This window comes from Chiloscyllium plagiosum, unplaced genomic scaffold, assembly GCF_037043375.1.
Source record: "Chiloscyllium plagiosum isolate Xiang-an unplaced genomic scaffold, Cpla_swu_hap1 HiC_scaffold_48, whole genome shotgun sequence".
Classification (NCBI taxonomy): Eukaryota; Metazoa; Chordata; class Chondrichthyes; order Orectolobiformes; family Hemiscylliidae; genus Chiloscyllium; species Chiloscyllium plagiosum.
In genome coordinates, this window is record NW_028270186.1 from 12,312,528 (window position 1) to 12,325,959 (window position 13,432).

At 42.1% G+C, this 13,432-nt stretch overlaps 1 protein-coding gene across 2 annotated transcripts in view; it reads left to right on the plus strand.

Annotated features, from left to right (window-relative positions):
• LOC122543126 (pleckstrin homology domain-containing family A member 2-like) overlaps positions 1 to 13,432 on the plus strand; it is a 111,083-nt gene that overhangs the window by 70,101 nt on the left and 27,550 nt on the right. For both annotated transcript variants that reach the window (XM_087984423.1, XM_043681467.2), the window contains 2 exons: positions 7,634 to 7,783; positions 10,789 to 10,857. In XM_087984423.1, coding sequence (XP_087840549.1) covers positions 7,634 to 7,783; positions 10,789 to 10,857 — 219 coding nt within the window. The remainder of the gene's footprint in view (positions 1 to 7,633; positions 7,784 to 10,788; positions 10,858 to 13,432) is intronic.

The window sequence follows — 13,432 nt, forward strand, 5'->3', positions numbered from 1 at the left end:
CATGAGTACTTACTGCATACATGGTACATGTACATGACACTGGAGTCCTTTGGCTATAAATTCTGTGAGCATGATCTTAAGCTGCACACCAATCCGATGGAGCAGCAGCAGTCCGAAAGCTAGTGCTTCCAAATACACCTGTTGGACTATAACCTGGTGTTGTGTGATTTTTAACTTAAGTAAGATGCACAGGCTGATTGTATAGACTGTTAGAGGTTAGTGCCCCTTTCACTGTCCAAAGGTCTGAGGTTGTGGAAGACGACTTTTTGTATATGTTTTCAAATCACCCACAGACTATGAGTGCAATAATAAAACTCCCCAAATGCTACGAGCAGCTTAATTAATACAACAGTAAATCTGAGCTGCAGAAATAAACAACTACATTTTAAATTCTGGATTTAAATTACACTTCAGTAGTTTCTGCCTGCTTTGCCTCCTCAGCCCTGTCTTGCCTGTTTATGGACTTGTCTTTCCTGCTTTCATAGAATTGTACAGCACAGAGGAGCCATTTGGACCATCAGGCCTCTGCTAGCTCCTGGAATAATGTGTCTGATTATTCTTAGTTTTCAACCATTTCTATACAGGCCGACATTTTTTTTTCCCTTTTGAGTATTTATCCAATTCTATTTTTTAAATGACAATTGAAGTTTCTTCCTTTTGTAACAAGTGATGTGAGTAAGCAAAAATCTTAACCTTCCCTTTTTCTGTCCAGAATAGCTTCCAAGCTCCATTTCCTAGCCCCTAGGGACATTTGAAAAGTTTTATAAAGTGTTTTCGTTTTACTGTTTTTCATTTTGCAAATAGTACAATTCCCAAAAGAAATAGCTATCATTTTGAAAACAATCCTAGTGTTCGCTTTATCAATTACTCAGAACTTGGTAGCACAGAGACTTGCAAACAAAAAATTATATTCATTTGTAGGTCATGGTTAATTGTTTGACTAATGCATTTAATACAATAGTACCTTTTGCCCTCTGGAATTAATGATACATTCCAAGAGCACACATTATGAAATTGTCAACTCCGTTTTATGGAACGGAATAATTAGATACCTTGCTGCAAAAGCCTGACATGACAAAGGGAGAGTGAAACATCTGTCCTGCTGTTCCATAAGTGAGACATTGAGAAGAATGTGCATTCATGTTGCAATTATTGAACATTCCAGAAGCACTTTCCAGTCATTGAATTCCTTCTGAACAGGAGTTGGTTGATCAATAAATGCTGGGCAAGTGGAAAGGAGAAGTGATGGGGGCAAAATAAATGCTGGGGTGTGATGGTGGGCAGGGTTTTCACTGGCCCTTTCTGAGACCCAGGATTTGCACTGGCTTTTGGCCACCTCTCTGTTGCTGCATAAGATATTTTGTATTCATCTGACAGGTGGATCCACAGTTTAATGTCTCATCCAAAGGATGGAGCCTTTGATAGGCAGAGCAACACTCCTACTTGGAATGTCAGTCTGAATATCATGATTAAGACTCGAGTGGGCCTTACCCCATGAAATAACTGCACAGAGGCTGATATCCCTGCACCAAATAAGCCCTTATTTATTTGTGCACAGTACACTGGCTCCCAATATCAAGGGTCCCCAGTACAATATGAAACGGTTTCTGATTTCCTCAGCTAATTGAACACCAGCAGGAGTCTCTATTAGCAAGATGAAACCAAGAAAGTTCTCTCACTCTACGCACCTCAGAGACACTTGCAGAAAGACTGAGTTATGTGAATAAATCCAATAAAGCTAATTTCTTTACCATCATTTAACAAATGGGAACTTCTTAAAGCTAAACTCAGATCAAAATAATTAATCATTTCAACCAAGAGTACAGAATAGAATGAAGTGGAAATTTTCTAGTTTTCTTTCAATCACAACCTCACCAATGGTGAGAATTATCTTTGCCTTATTTGGCCAGTCACATAGTTCAGTTGCTTAACTCAATTCTGATCTGAACATAACAGAAACCACATCAGTTTTCAAACAATGGGAACTGTGCTGAAAGGTACAAAAGCGTTGCATCAGGTTTTTCTTTCTCTCTTCACTTTGTTCTAGGACACTCTTTCATACCAACATCTGCTCCACAGCATTTAAAACCCAGCAGGAAACCACGTTCAGTGAGAGCACAGGCCAGAAAATCAGCACTGCACATTTTTAGCCAGATCACTTCAAATTTGGTTTGCCTGTCAGGAGCATGTGATGTAAATTTATCCCCTTGAGAACTGAGGCATGGATCTGATACTGGCTCCCAAGACCATGGCTTGAATACAATGGTCCCTACTGTCAATGAAGAGGCTTTTGATGTTATTTTTGCCGAAGTTCAGTTCAGGGTATGGGCTATTTTTCTATTATGTCTATATATATAATATATATTTTGTACTGTCCATATCCTAAACTGAACTTCTGCACAAATAACAACAAAACCTCCTCAGTTATTTTGACAGTATACATATATATTGACATAGATATACATACACGTATGAGTGAAGATACACATTGATGCAGATACCTAAAAATACTGTCCAATGCTCTGTTATAAGCTTCTTAAACAGAATCTGCTGGTCAGACTCACTTGGGAAATGTTTTTAGTGTTGTGAAGTCCATGTTCTTGCTGAGGAGAAATGGAAGGAACTTGCCAAAAATGCTAGTTCTTGTCCATTTCGGTCCAAATACCTATTTAATTTCGTGATCAATGCTAATAATTTTCAGCCAATCTCTCTAGCATTGAAAATAATTTATTGTCTATATAGAGTCTCATTCCTTCATATTTTAATCATTGGTGGTTATTTTGAAAACGCTCATGTTTAAAACATTTTTTGGTAAATCAGCTTTTGTCTCTGGCTCTTCCTCTGTCTTCATCCAAACCTTCTCTCCCCAGTTTTACTTCACTTTTGCATTGGATTTGACATTAAATTTATGCAATCACATTTATGTTTTTCTCAGCCTAAGAATATAATGATCCTGCAATCCAAATCTGAGAAACATCATTGTGAGCTGTCTTTGCTCAAGTCTCAGATGCTCATTTCCATGCACAGTAAGATTATCAGCTTGCACTTTCAGCAGTGTGCTGCATTTATATACTGAATAGCTGAACCTGCCAGAGCAGATATATTAGATTCATCGCCATTGGACTTTTCCTATGATCAGACACACACCAGTGAGAAGTGATATTGCAGAGATTAAACTGTGGAAAGTTTTGGGTGCAGCTGGTCTTGTACTTTGCCTCTGTAAGGTCCATTTCCGGTAAGAGGAGTTTGCTTTGGGTGAGCTGGATTCAGAATCACACCTTCCAACTTTTAGAAGAAATGAAAATAGAATGCAGGAAGAGGTTTTTCTCACACACTGCAACTTGCTGATCCCCTAACCCTGCCAGCCCCTTACAACTTCCACCAACGCAGCATATATGCACGTACGCTAATGATAGTAGACAGGATAGCATCACCAAATGAGATTCATCCTGCTATCAAGATCCAAACACCTGTTGGAATCATGAGATACTGATCAGAGATGGGAGCGTCCAGCACGCACCACCTAGTCCTGCAGACCACGGCTGCTGAAACTAGATGGAGCAACTGGGTTATTGCCCACTCTGGGTTCAACACAGGTCCTTTCCAGGCCAAAGCAACCCATTTAATCAACTCCATCTCTGCTTAGTCCCTACATGATTAACGTAGCTTAGCTGCAGCTTATATAATCTCCAGGATGCATTGCAGCAACTATTAAAGGCTGCTTTGGCAGCATTTTTCCAAACCTGTGACCTCTACTACCTCGAGGGACAAGAATAGCAGATACATGGGAACACCACCCCCTGAAAGTCCCCCTCCAAGCAGCTCAGAATCCTGACTTGGAAATATAATCCTGCTATTTCACTGTCACTGGATCAGAATATGACAGTATGCTATTAAGTCAGACCCTGGTGACATGTAGTACAATATTCAAGAGGGCAATTCACCACTACTTGCCCCCAGGCAACTTAGGGTGGGCCTTGCTGTTGACGTCCAAGTGAATAAATAAAATGAACGAAGCATTGGAAAGTCAAACCTGGGATCTTCTAGCTTCTGTAGCTTACTAACAAAACACAGCTGTGCATTTGCGAATAAGAGAAGCAGAGTGGAGCAGAGGCCAGATGTCAGGAGAGTCTAATGGTGTATTCCATGTGCACTTGTGCGTTGCAGTGAGCCTTATGGTGCTCTGACTTCATGCTGTTTCTACTTTGGGATTTGATTGAGAGAGAGTTAATGCCACCACCAAAACAACTGTTGGCTTCAGCAGTGGGGGTGCGGGGTGAAGCACAGCTGTATGGGCCAGCAATATAAAAACCACAATGCCTTCCTGGACAGGTGGAATGAGAAACAATGCATCATTTGCTTAGTTGGAGGTTGTACTGTACTAGAGAGTACCACTTGAGACTACCGAGAAAGATTTGTCTATCTCTCCTTTTGTGACCTTCACATGTCCTTATAGCACAGCCACATTCATAACACGGCAGCAAACTTGTAAACTTTCACAAAGAGACATTGTATTTTAATGATGTTGAAATATTGACCAGGACATGACGAATAGGTTCCTTGGTCTTCTTTGACACCTTATGGGATCTTTTACATTCACCTGATAGGGCTTGGCAGGCTTGGTCAAACCTTTGAATTGCAACACATCATCTCCCACACTGAAGTCCTCCCTCAGTTCCACACTCAAATGTCAGCCCTTGGTTTTCATGCTTAAGTCCTGAATTGTGACCCTGAACATAACCTTCTAACTCCGGGTCATCAAGCTGCCTGAAGAGTGTGTCAGTGGCTGTGTTTCAGGCATCTGCTGGCACCACACTGATTTGCACCTATACATCTGGGGTGCTTCTGACATTTCCTGCTCTGTTGGTGTAGAAATGCAGTCGCCCTCTGATGCTTCCTGCTGGTGATATCGCTGAAACCAGAAGCAATACTGTGGAGAGAACACAGCACATCGCAGGCTGTCACACCCAGAATGGTTTTTTTGAGTTTAATTGCAATGCCACATATGGGGGTTACCACCTGCTATAGTGGTCACAATCTGAAAAACCAGTGGGATGTCTGGAAACTGTAGACAGTGAAAGTTTCACAAAGGTACAAATTAGCTTAGTTTATTTGAGACCCAACTGATTATCAGTATGACATGGACAGATGCACAGGCAGTTTTGAGTCATGCTGAGGAAATAATTTTTAAAATTCATTTTCGGGATATGGGCATCACTGCCTGGACCTACATTTATTGCCCATAGGACAGATAAGACTGTACATTGCTATGGGTCTGGAGTCATATGTAGACCAACCCAGGTAAATTCGGCAGATTTTCTTCCCTGAAGAACATTAGTGAACCAGATGGGGTTTTCATGACATCTGGCAGTGGTTTCATGATCATTCTTAGACTGTTATTTCCAGGTTATTATTGAATTCAAATTCCATTATCCATCATGATAGGATTCAAACCCATGTCCCCAGAATATTACCTGGGTGTCTGGATTGATAATGTATTGATAATACCATAAGGCCATTGTCTATCCTATTTTAGATTTAGAACTCAGATTGTGGACTGATCTGAAGAGAATTGAGGGATTGGAGCAACGGAACATTATAATGTAGAAGAGATGGATTCAGTTCTTTGTTAAATGCATTTAATACACTTTCCAAACTCTTAGAAAAACCTCAAATGGTATCCTAACACAATACCAACTGTTGGCAAAAAGGTTTAGGGGCCATGGGACTGTGAAGGGAAAGGAAACAAAAATGACATGACTAGATTGGAGCCAGCCTGCCGAGTTGGAGGATCATGAGCGACTGATTCCCGGTGAACATCCTGTCATTACAGATGATTACCACTGTTGCATACCATTCTATCTGCAAGCATCATAGTATTTGGAAGGCAGTCTCACAGGCTTTAATGATCTTCGCTTGTTTTTTAGCAGATAATTTACCTTCTCAAGATGTTCTCCAGCTGAACCACACTTGAAGAAAACAGTTTCTCACCATAGCTCCAAGCCAGCTTTGCCAAGGTCTGCAAAAATGCTTGCAATGGCTTTGGTCATTGTGGCCAACCTGGCTGTTGGTCCTCCTGGCCTGCCCTCTCTCATGTACTGACTGCCATTGCTAATATGGGGTCCTGTCTAAGTTGCTGGAAGAAGGCCCCCTCAATCATGAATGTATGGAAGAAAAGAACTTCTGTTCATATACTGCCTTTAACAGTTATAAATTGTCTGGGAAAGCTTCACAGCCACTGAATTAATTTTTACAGTGTCATTACAGTGGGTAAATGGAGCAGACAATTTGCAAAGTACAAGGTTCCACAATATTTGATTTGTGATTGATTAATATGTTTTGCTGGTGTTGGTGACAACATCCAAAGAACTCTGTACTCTTGTTCACATACTCCATCTCCACTAGGATGAACAGAATAAATCTTAACATGTTAGCAACACTCTACATGGGAAATAGGGGCAGGAATAGATCATATGGTGAACTGATCCTGCTCTGCCATTCAATACATGACAACTGATCTACTTTAACTGTCTGGATTTGTGTGACTCCAACAACACTAAAGAAACTTGACATCATTCAGGGCAAAGCATCATGCTTGGTTGGTGACCCATTTGTCTCCTTCAATATTCACTCCCTTCACAATGAACATTGAGTGGCAACAATGTGTATTATCCACCAGATGTAGTGCAGTAACTCACCGAGGCTCCTTCACATCACTTTCCAAAGCTGTCATCTCTGAGAAGGAGAAGAGGAGCAAAAATGTAAGAACATCACGAACTGCAAATTACTTCCAAGTCACGTACCATCCTGACTTCCAACTATATTGCTGTTCTGTCATAGTTGCTGGTTCAAAATCCTGTAACTCTCATCCTGACAGCACTGTGAGTGTGTCTATATCACGTGAACTGTAGGAGTACAACAAGGGTGGCTCATCACCATCTTCTTCAGGGCAACTAGGTATAAACAACAAATGTTGGCCCAGTCAACAGTGCCCATATGCTATGAAAAAAATTAGTAAATGAATGTCGCTTTCCTGCCCATTCTCCATATTTCTTGAATCCTTCAAAGACTAAAATTCTGTCTATCCAAGCCTTAAGTATATTCAATGATGCAGCATCCTTTATCCTCTTGAGTTGAGAATTTCAAAGATTCACAGCCCTTTAATAAAGTAATTTCTCCTCATCAGTCCTACATGATAAGCCCTTCATCCTAAGACTCTGTCACTGTGTTTTAGATTGCCAGGCAAATGGAAACAATCCCATAAAACCTATTTTCCAAAACCCTTTTGGAATCTTGTATGTTGTAATAAGGTTGCCTTTCATTTTTTTTTAGTCTCTAGAGCATATCGACCTAGTTTATTCAATCTCTCTTTTTCGCTTCACAGTCAACTGAGAAACACAACTGAAAGGGTAATTCCTTTGTGCTGCTTCACACTTGTAATCCTGTGCCTCAACAACAAAATGAACTCTCCTTATTCAGGGAGATGTTGATGACAATTGAAGGGAGAGTATTGAGCTCAGCCTCTATCCCAGCCAACGTTCAACCAAAACAATATGAATTCCTGTGACTATTGATGCATTCTGTGGGTAGTTTATGACAAGGAACTCACTGTCTTCTTTGTTTTGGTCTAAAGGTGAATGGGGGCGAGAATCAAGAGGCTGCTGAATTGGCTACACATGGCGTCTTGAAACGTTCCTTAAGCCACATTCCAGTGTCTGGAAACAAGCAAACATTAGGACCTCAGGTTTTGAAGAGTGGGTTCTGTGTGAAACAGGGCATTGTGGTGAGTGCGGTCATCAGGGAAATTTTAACAGTTGTTTCTGAGGACGAGCCGCAATCCACTGACTCAAACTGGATTGCTGTCAGTTCACACTTTTGGCTGAGATTTGCCTAAATTTAAATAATTTGGCAAAGCATGCTTAAAGAGTCCCGGTGCTTTAAATGTTGGAATCATGTATTATGGGACCCACAGGCATAAAATACCTGATTGGATATCATAAAAGCAAAAGAAAAAACATACGATGTGGTGAGGGTGAGTGGGAAGCTACAGGATTTGGGAAGCTTTTAAATTCCTGTAGAGGACAAAAAATTAAAAGACAATGGGGGGATGAGGATAAATCATAAGGTAAGCTAGTTAGTATATAAAACGAGATTGCAAGATATATAAAAGATAAGAAAGAGGTAAGAATGGACTTTGGACCACTGAAAGTAGTTATGGGAACAAAGACATTGTAGAGGAACTGAGTAGGTACTTTGCATTAGTTTTCATGGTAGAAGACACAAGTAGCATACCAGAACTTCAAGAGAGTTTCGGGACAGAGGTACGCGTAATGGCCATTACTGAGGAGAAGATGCTGATGAAGCTGAAAGGTCTGAAGGTGGACAAATCACCTGGACTGGAAGGACTATACCCCAGACTCCAAAAGGAGATAGCTGAGGAGATTGTAGAGGCATTGGTGGTGATCTTTGAGGAATCACTGGATTCAGGGAGGATCCCAGAGGTCTGGAAAATGGATAATGTAACATCCCTTTTTAAGAAGGGAGGGAGGCAGAAGACTGGGAATTATAGGCTGTTTATCCTGACCTCAGTTGTTGGTAAGATTTGAGAGTCCATTATTAAAGATGAGATTATAAGTTTAGGGTTGAACCTGCACAGCTTCATTAAGGAGATGCCATGCCTGACATATCTGTTAGAATTCTTTGAGGAGATAACAAACAAGTTAGAAAAAGGAGAGCCAATTATCATTATCTGTTTGGATTCCCAAAAGGCCTTTGACCAAGTGCTGCACAAAAGGCTGCTGAATTTGATAGGAGCTCATGGTGTTAAGGATAACATAAAAGCATGGATAGAGAATTGGCTGACTGGCAGAAGACAGAGAGTGGGGAGAAAGGGGTCTTTTTCAGCATGGCAGCAAGTGACTAGTGGAGTTCCGTCGGGGCCAGTATTGGCACCACAACTATTCACGTCATACATTAACAATCTGGATGAAGAAACTAAGGCCATTGTAGCTAGGTTTGCAGATGACACAAAGATAGGTGGTGGGGGAGGGGGGGAAGTGGTATTGTTAAGGAGGTGCAGATAAGGACTTGGACAGGCTAGGAGAGTGGGCAAAGAAGTGGCAGATGGAATGTAATGTAGGAAACTGTGAGGTAATGCATTTTGGTGGGAAGAATAAGGCATAGACTATCTTCTAAATGTGGAACGGCTTTGGAAATCACAAAGGTACTTTGGAGTCTCACTTCAATGTTCTCTGAAGTTTAAGATTCCCTACCCAATTCTTAGATTCCCTACAGTGTGGAAACAGGCTCTTCAGCCCAACTAGTCCACACCGACCCTCCGAAGAGCAACCCATCCAAACCCATTCCCTTACATTTACCCCTGCACCTAACACTACAGGCAATTTAGCACGGCCAGTTCACCTAATTTGCATGTCTTTGGATTGTGGGAGGAAACCGGACCACCCGGAGAAAACCCACGCAGACACGGGGAGAATGTGCAAACTCCACACAGACAGCTGTCCGAGGCAGGAATTGAACCCGGGTCCCTGGCACTGTGATGCAGCAGTGCTAACCAGTGAGCCACCGTGTCGCCCCGTGCAGGTGCAGTGGCAGTTAGGAAGGCAAATACAATGTTAGCATTCATTCTGAGAGGGCTCGACTACAAGAGCAGTGATATATTGCTGAGGTTGTAAAAGGCTCTGGTCAGACTGCATTTAGAATGTTATGAGCAGTTTGGGGATGGCTCTGGGTTCTGGAGCTTACCTTCGGCTGGAGGGCAGCAAGGTATCGCCGCCGCCCGGCTGCCAGGCAAGGGACATCTTGATGCGGCGTCTGGCCTGGGTTAAGCTCTAGGACCTCATGCAGCTCGCTCCCAAAGTAATTTCCTGGGGCAGCACGGTGGCTCAGTGGTTAGCACTGCTGCCTCACAGCGCCAGGGACCCGGGTTCAATTCCCGCCTCAGGCAACTGTCTGTGTGGAGTTTGTACATTCTCCCCGTGTCTGTGTGGATTTCCTCCGGGTGCTCCGGTTTCCTCCCACAGTCCAAAGATGTGCAGGTCAAGTGAATTGGCCATGCTAAATTGCCAGTAGTGTTAGGTGCATTAGTCAGAGGGAGATGGGTCTGGGTGGGTTACTCTCGGAGGGTCAGTGTGGACTTGTTGGGCTGAAGGGCCTGTTTCCACACTGTAGGGTATCTAATCTTAAAAAAAAAGTACTGGGAGGTCTGGAAAGAGTGAATGTGGAGAAGATGTTTCCACAAGCAAGAGAGACTAGGACCCAAAGGCACAGCCTCAGAGTGTAGGATTGAGTGAAGTGAGATGAGGAGGAGTTTCTTCAGCCTGAGGGTTGTGAATTGGTGGAGCTTATTATCGCAAAAGGCTGTGGAGGCTAAGTCATTGAATGTCTTTGAGACAGAGATAGATATGTTCTTGATTAGAGAGGGGATTAAAGGTTATGGGGAGAAGGCAGGAGAGTGAGATGAAAAACGTCAGCTATGATCAAATGACCTAATGCTGCTCCTGTATGTTATGGTCTTATAGGTTCTGTCCTGAGTGATGCTGCTGTTTCACACTCGCCTACATGAGCCTAGATGCTATGAAATGATGGCCAAACCCCATAATCTTCCTACTGTAGCCAAACAATGTTCAGTACGTGAATGATAGAATGACTAAGCCAACTCAAGTTGTTTATTCAATTTCAGGTTCTGTATTTCCAGTTACCCTTTGTTTTCTGAACTTCCAGCATGCCACACCACCAGTTTAGCTAATGATCTTATATTTAACATTACAGAGAAAAAGCTGGAAGAGGAGATACTTCACACTGGATGAAAATTTTTTCAGTTACTTCAAGTGTGAATTGGTAAGCTGAAATTGGGTGTTTTTAAAACTATTTGACGTTTTTCAACTGGCTCCTCCGTTTGATTTTGACTTCAGTTTCCTCAAAAGGGATATTGCTTTTTTAGAATAAAGACTTCTCATTTTGATCTCAGTTGTACCATCAAAAATAATGAAACTAAGAGATCATGTAAGATATGAATGTGATTGTACCAGAATCTCAGATGACACTGTATGTGCTATCATGGAGGTCTGTCAAATCATCTGATTGTGTAAACAGTCAAAACCAATTTTTAAAATATTTTCCTCTGCTGTCCATTCCCTTGAGTTGCCAGTGGTGACAACACAGTAAATCATTGCAAGCTCTGGCATTTCTGTGATCAAATGCTTTGTCAAATGCTCTCAGCTGCACATTTTGAGATTTCTTGAAAGGATTGGACTGCCCTTCAGTGATGTATCTTGTTGGCATCAACTGAGTGCCAACTTGGGAGATATAGAGTTGGGCTGGTAGAGTCTAAGAAATACTTGAGCAGAACCCACTGCCTTTTCAGCCATGATCTCATTGAATGGCTGAACAGGCTCACACAGGGAAGATGGTAGGGCTGAGACACCTGAAATAACTCTACAGAGGCAGGTATCCCATCACTAAGTCACTCTTTATTTACACATGACAAGTGCTTGAGTTAAGTGCTGCCTCTTCAGAGTTAGCTGTCAGACTGCCAGTATCTCTGACACTCCTGTTCTCATCTATCAGCCAGGGATCCCTGATTGGACCAGCTTAACAGCCCCAATCAGGGAACTTAGATTCTTGGAGGTCTGGCTAGCTGACATGGGTACAATCACTCGCAACGAAGTTGCCTCATTCCACTCTGGTGAAAGTGGAGGAGAATAAGACACTATGAATGAACTGTTAAGGTTAAGAGACACAGTACAGAATAGTTCCTGAGGATTCCTTTGAGGTAACCAAATATGAATTCAAACAATTGATGTTCGGCTCATCACCTGATTGAATAACTCTATCTCGGTTAATTCATTTTCTTGGACCTTAGCTTCCCTTCAATGTTTTGACCTTTTCCACTGTTGCTGATCTTCAACATCCACAGATTGAACAAAAAAAATTAAACATCAACTGAAAGTGATACGACAGAATACAGCACAGAAACAGATCCACCATGTGTTTGCCAACCAACTACATGAATCGTGTTTACCTGCACTTTTACAATAGCTGATATGTCCTGGCATTTTCAATGCCCATCCAGATGCTTCTTAAATGTTGCAAGAGTGCCTGTCTCCATCACCGCCTCAGGCAGCATGTTCCATTTTTCGACTGCCTCTGGATGAAATTTTTATTTTGCTCAGATCTCCTCTAAACCACTCACTCCTCAGTTCAATGTTATACCCTCTGGTCTCAGACATGTCTGCTATGGGAAAGAGATTGTCACAATCTACTGTGTTGATGCCTTTCATGATTTTGTATCCCTCAATCAGATCCCCCCCTCAACCTCTTCTGCTGCAAGGGAATCAAATCCAGGCTCTCCAGACTCTGCTGGTAACTGAGACTTTTCATCTCAGCCAACATCATGGTGATTCTCCTGTGTGCCCTCTCCAGTGCAGTCACATCTTCCTAATAGCATGGCGACTAGAACTGCACACACTATTCCATCTGTGGCCTAACCATTATATTATAAACTTGTTACAAGTCTTCCTTACTTCTAAATTCTATGTCCCAGCTAATGAAGACAAGCATCCTGTCTGCCTTCTTCACCATCCCTCTATCTATGCTGACACCTTCAGAGACCTGTGAACTTGTACACCAAGGTCACTTTGTTCCTCAGTCCTCTGTAAGGACTGACCATTGATTGTGTATATTCTTCCTTTATTAGACCTTTCAAAATGCATCACTTCTCATTTCTACAATGACATCCAAGTTGTTCATATGCATAACGAAAAGTTAGGGTCCCAGCCTGATCCTTGTGATACACCCTGGTCATAGACTGCCAATCATAAAAACAACCCTCCACCATTACCAGTTCTGAAGAAGGATCATTGGACCTGAAACCCAGATGCTGCCCAGACCTGCTGATTTTTCCAGCTTCTGTTTTTGCTATCAATCTTTGCGTCCTATTTATAAGCTAATTTTGGATCCGGTTTGCCAGCTTGCCTCGGATCTCAGAGGCTGTTGCTTTTTGGATCAGCTTTCCATGTCGGACCTTGTCAAAGGCCTTCCTTTGAAGTCTGTGTAAACCACATGCCCTCCAAATATAGACTTAACTGCAAGGAGCTGTTCCCTGTCTGTATTTGCTAATGACATTGAAATCAGCCTTCCCCCCAATTTAGACACTTAACTTTTGCACCATGCTTATCCCTTCCCAAAATGACTTGGAAAATGCAGAGTTGTTACCATCCCCAAAATGCTCCCTGATCTGACCAGTTTCATTCCTTTGGTTTAGGTCGAGTCCTTTCCCATCGCTGGTAGGGCTAGCTATGAACTGGCATAAAAACCTCTCCCGGTTCCCTGTTTAATCCTTTCACGCTAAGGCAATCACAAGTAATGTTGGTAAAGCTGAAGTCTGCAAAAACTATAACTCTGTTTCTCTCAC